A 5,873-nucleotide genomic window follows, 5' to 3' on the forward strand; every position below is an offset into this window, starting at 1 on the left:
AAAGCTGTAATACCCGATGTCACGCTACAAAGTTTGGCTGTACAAGCTCTGTGCTGCTCTAGCAGTTTTGTTCTGCCCATCTGTAGAGTGTTTCTGTTGGGTGGTTTGAGGTTTTCCTCTGCTTGGACAACCCCACACATTTCTACAGTAGCTTGGGATCTAAGCTTAGTCTGACAATTGATGGTAAAGCATCGCACAGAACAGGACAAACTTGACGTATACAAAATAAACTGCCACACTCTGTAGCAACTGGACCTTCCCCAGGCACGGAGGACTTCATGCCTAGGTAGTCAGCACTACTGCAATCTAGATGGAAGGTAAAGGCAGCAGAGATAGCAAAGAGTTGCATCATCTGCCGTGATAAAACAACATTACCACTAACCAAAAATTACAAAGGAGCACTATATGCAAGTTTGTACACATACAGCACAGGTGGGAGTTTAGTATCAGTTAAGTTTTGCTAGGATTCAATTTTCTAATCCAGTCTGATCTGGATAAAACACAAAACCATCATGCAACTACTAGTAGGGTCCTGCAGAGTGAAAAAGAGAAGTATGTATTAGTTGTGTAGTGCTGGCATTTGCTGTTGTTTAACCAATTCACCTAGAGACCAGTCATGCATTTTCAAAAGAACCAGACCTAACAACCCTAGGGATAAAAGTCCTCTTTCCATTTCTACTTCTTGGTTGCACCTCTTCAGAAAAGATTCAAAAGATTTAAACCATTTGTAGATTGCTGCCCCTTCTTAGTATCTCACAGCTGATGGTAGCAAATTTAGCACAGAAGTGAAGCATAAATGTCAAAGAAACACCATATTCATATAAAAAAGGACATAAACTTTCTTACACCTAAATAACTTTAGTTTTGTGCCCTGTCCTGAGATAAAATACAGCTGCATCTAGTTATCACCTGCCCAGAAATAAAAGGGCTATGAATCAGCTACAGGTCAGGGTCCGCCCAAAATGGGCAGGACACTAAAACAAAAGGAGGGGAAGAGGCTTAAGTGCTGGCTGTATTAAACAAAAGACATACCAATCACACAATGGCACTGGTTAGATTTCTGTCCTGAGCTAAGATTATTTTGTTTTAGATTGTCTGTGTCACTGAATCACAGAATAGTTTGGGCTGGAACAAACCTTAAAGATCATCTAGTTCTGACCCCCCTGCAGTGGGGCAGGGACACCTTCCACTAGACCAGGTTGCCCAAATCATCTGTGGGATGGCTCACTTTTCTCTTTGAAAGCAAACAGGCTTCTGACCTGATCTGAAAAACATACAGGAATTATTCACTGTGAACACAGGACTAAGGTTATTTGTGACCACTAGATCTGATCTACCCACCAAGAACACAACACTATTATGAGGGATGCAGGTAATGGAGAAATGCTATTGAAGGAAACAGCTCAAGTGTATTTTATCTTTTTATTGAAGTTCATAATATTGTGTGGTTTTGTTCTAATGCAGACTGTAGATACTGGATACTACCTGAAGTCGTTTACCACCTTAGACTGTCCTTAAAGGAGTATCTGGTATCTCTGAAACCATACTTTTCTAGTATTTACTCACATATTAGGCTTAAAAGAAATTGTTTAATCCTATTCAGATGAGTTGACTTCCTTTTAGACATAAAACTGTGCTCTTTGAAACTTACTTCGCCAGTAACAATATACAGGCTTCAGAAGTTTCTCATCCATCTGTAAAATCATTACTGTACGGTATTTTCACCCATCAACATGCTGGCTCCTCAGAGGATCTCCTTCCCTCTGAACACTGGGCAAACTTCGATTTTTGACACTTTGCAAGGAATAGGAGGGGAAGAACATATGATAATAACAACAAAGCACAGTATAAAAACCATTTTCCTGCTCAATTAGTACCCCAGACAATTTCTCTGGCTCTCCCACGCAGTTCTAGAAGTACACAGTGTACAGCTCTATGACCAGTGCCAACAGACAAGGCCTTGTGAGTAGGAGTTAATTAGACAAAGAGAAAAATCTTGGGACCTCTCAGCCAAATATTCTTCCCTTCCCACAGTTTTTTCTGTAGGCCATATAAAGATTTAAAAACAGTCCAGTCTTACTTTCCATTGTTCATCTAAGAACTGCAGGACTAGAGCAGGAACTTTCCTCAATAATATTTGAGTCTTTTGGAAGATGCAAGCACATGAGAAACAGTTTTTCACACCTCCAGAGAAGCAAGCGAGCTGGTAAACACTAAAAAAAACATTTCTTACGTGTATGATGCACCCCTGCTATGCAAGAGTTGACCAGCTGTCCTGTGCTCCTCCGGCCCTGCTCCTCCCAACCTCTAACCTTTCTTTTCCAGTCCTCCTGCTCCTTTCTTCTCCCAGTTCTTCACTCTGCATTGGGTATCTACCCTAATGAACAACCATCATTCAAAGGGGCAGACTAGAGGATAACAAATAAGAACTTTTAGCCATGAAATCCATGTCACTGTTTACAGAGGACAGCTTTCTATGAAATACAGCTGTGACTAAATGAGCCAAAGCCACCTATCTGTCAACTACTTCGGAACACAAATCATTTGTAAACAACATGTCTCATTTCTCCAGGAGGCTAGAAGCAAACCAGAATTTTCAGTCTCTCAAACTCAGGAGAGAATGAGAAAAAGCAGACAATATGAAAAACACGCTTGACTGAAAAACATTTTTGTTCACTGCTTAAAGCTTTAAATGAAAGAGACCCAAATTCTGAAATTCTTTCCTAGAACTAATATTCAAATGCAGTAACCCACAGATTCTTCCCATTCATAAAACTCAGAATTTAAAGACGATTACCGCAGGAACATTTTTATCTGCCCTATGATACCGGACAGCAGGGAACGGCACCACAGATCTGATGTCATCCTACTTAATCTATTAAAGTTTTTAAAAGATAAATAATACTATGGAATTACTGCACCCTAATACTATCACTACTAGTTCACCTGACTGACTTGGACTTGTTTGTTTGTTTCTTTCTTGCGGGGGTGGGGACAAGATACATTTTACAGTTGTTCAAAAATCAAGACTGGAGCAAGAACTAGTAAACTCTCCCATTTTAACTGGCTGCAAAGCATGCAGAACAGGCAAACAAACTGGATCCACCAGCCAGACTAGGCTAGCACACAGACGGTTGACCTAGTAGAGAATTGACCACCTCTAGGATACCCTAAAGGGCACAAATGCTTTTAAAGTGTCTCAGCATAGTTATACAAAGTATTACACTGGGGCTAGAAAGAATATTACCTTGCACCTCATTGTGATGGATATATCCAAAGCCACGCAAAGTGCAGCTATGACGAAGTACTGCTATTCAGCAATGGCCCACCCTTTGCTAGAGCAGTTACTAGTTACTTTGCTAGTTCAGTTAGCTGTGGTATTCCATATGCTTTCAACAGCATGTCAAATGCAGATGTCCCTAACAAGACAGAAGTAAGTCTCTCAACTTGCATTGCAAAAGGGCCTTTCAATTTCTTCAAATAGAAATGTCTACAGTGGAAGGGAAGAGATAAAATAAAGCATACTAATCACAGTTGAGAAGACCGCAAAGCACGAGTGGCAGACTTTGCTTTGGGAATTCAGGGCAAATAATCTGGAAAACAGCATTAGCTATAAGTGCCATGAGAACATACGTTTTCTCTCAAGTTTGTTCCTTTTTTCCTACAGTCTGAAATCAGCCCCTTAAGTCATTATTTTCCAAAGTAAAGTACACTAGTTTTCTTATACATGATTGGTTTGCATGATGAAAAGTCTGGTGTTTTTATTTTTAAAAACATAGCAAAAAAAGTGAGAAGAAAATCACTTTGAGGAGCTTTTCCAGTAGTACTTAATAATAGTCTCACTCCTACAGCACAAATAATACTAAACAAACTGTTCTCTGCAGTGAAAGGAAAATGAGGAATGAGCTAGTTTATGGAGATGTACACTTGAGTGCTGACCATTTTTCAGACTACTTCATGAGGTATTTTTGAGTGGGTATTCAGGACAACATGAAGTTTACAGTGTAACTGATCAACTTACAAAAACCAAGCTGCTTTCCAAGAAAGATCTTGCAAGGAGAGTACAGGAAAATTAGTCTTTGACACTTAACTATTGAAAAAACCCCTTTTCTACTCCAAGCCTGGTGTACCACTGTTCTTTCTATCAAAGTTACTGTGGAAAGAACAATTAAAACCATTTAAGCTGTCAGTAGTCTTAAAATGTTTGTAATAGTTTTAAAAAAATTTAACCAGAAATCAGAAAATTCTCTATTTGGAAAAGCCTTCAGGCATGGCTGATTTTCCTAGTTAGCTGACAAAGAAAGTGTTGCGTCCACACTCACCTGAAAGCACACAAGGAGCAACTGATTGCTCTTCTGATCCCACAAAAGTGTGTCCTAACATGAGCAACAAGTGGAGAGACACTGAGTCAATGTTCCGAATTCTGTATCACATAAGGAACACCAGGTAAGAGCACAAAGTGGCTCCTTCCAGACAGGCACACCACAACTAGGAAAAGGAGAAAGTTGACTCGAAATAATCTAGAAAGCCTTAAAATATAAAAGTTTATTTAGCTACAATATTAAAAAGTACAATATAAAGATATAAAACATAGAAATTCCATAATTAATTCACATGCTAAAAGGATTAACTGACCAGCCGTAAGGAGACTTCATGAAATTTATGGACGTCTTAGCCATAAAGGCTATTTCATCAACTTTCAGACTTGAAATATTGAACAACCATTGCAGAGAACTTGCTCTCCCACATCACCATAACTAGGAAAAAAAAAAAAGAAAACCAAAAGAAAACCAAAAGAAACAAAGTCAGTGTCTCTCCTGTTTCTGGAACACAAACAACACCATCCTATTCCATTATCAACTGTAACCACAGGACTCCCACACAGCACACTCAAGATTTCTTTATATTGTACAACTGTTTAACAGTGATGGCAAATGCTTAGGATTACTCCTTGGAAGTTCATTCATTCATCACTAGCCAGCATACTCTACTGCTGGTGGGCAAGCAAGAGGAATTTTTGCCTCCTAGAACATTTAAATGAGAAGCTAAACTAGATTTGCACTAAGATTGATTAGACTATGTCACATAAGCATTTTGTCTTCCATGTTTCAGACAGCTTTACTGCTGCTAATGCAACATGAGAAAAGTTCAAGTCCTTTACATGGATAAGCTAGGTATCTGTTGGCTTTTCACCTGCTACAGCCAATTTTCAGAGCATACAGAACTAAAATAATCTTAAAAATTCAAACGGCACTTACTCGATAGTGGAGCACAAAGAGCAGGTAACTGTGTTACAGCAGCTGCAGAGCTTGCTGCAGTTCTGGCAGACGAACTGGTCGCACTGCGTACACGCTTCCTTGACATCAGCAGTTCTCACACACGATGAACAGGCTTTGGAAACTCCCACGGGTGGAACTGCTTGGGAAAGATGCAATTAAGACGAGACGTACTTTAGAGCGAAACAGAGAAAGCACCTGGAAGCTCCAAGGGCGGCAGCGCGGGGTATCTCCTGGTGCCAGCGCTTCACTGAACGCACCAGCAGGCACCAGCACGGGGCCCACTGCTTCAAACTTTGCTGGTGCTTTTTCAGCTCGACGGCAAGACCACTAAGCGATTCTCACGCAGACCACACGCGCAACAGTTTCTAAATCCGCCAGTGAAGCTCAAATCTAACGCTTTCTTTTTTTTTTTTTTTTAAAAAAAAAAAGAGGCGAAAAGGGAAGAACCACCAAGGGGCGCCCCCCGCCCCAGCGTCTGCCAGGGGTAGAGGGGAGACGGGGAGCCGCAGCGCCGGTCGCCCGCCCGCTGCGGGGCCACTCACCCTTCTCCGCGGCGCTGGCGGGGGCTGCGGGGCGCCTCAGCAGTTTTCCGTC

At 41.0% G+C, this 5,873-nt stretch overlaps 1 protein-coding gene across 1 annotated transcript in view; it reads right to left on the minus strand.

The window, feature by feature from the left end:
* Positions 1-4,524: 4,524 nt before the first annotated feature.
* Positions 4,525-5,873, minus strand: part of SIVA1 (SIVA1 apoptosis inducing factor) — a 9,274-nt gene continuing 7,925 nt past the window's right edge. Inside the window, exons 3-4 of the mRNA XM_026849228.1 lie at positions 5,259-5,415; positions 4,525-4,757 (exon numbers count right to left, since the gene is read on the minus strand). Of these exons, the coding sequence (XP_026705029.1) occupies positions 4,700-4,757; positions 5,259-5,415 (215 nt within the window). The 3' untranslated portion in view covers positions 4,525-4,699. The remainder of the gene's footprint in view (positions 4,758-5,258; positions 5,416-5,873) is intronic.

This window comes from Athene cunicularia, assembly GCF_003259725.1.
Source record: "Athene cunicularia isolate RWA chromosome 5 unlocalized genomic scaffold, athCun1 chr5_part1, whole genome shotgun sequence".
Classification (NCBI taxonomy): Eukaryota; Metazoa; Chordata; class Aves; order Strigiformes; family Strigidae; genus Athene; species Athene cunicularia.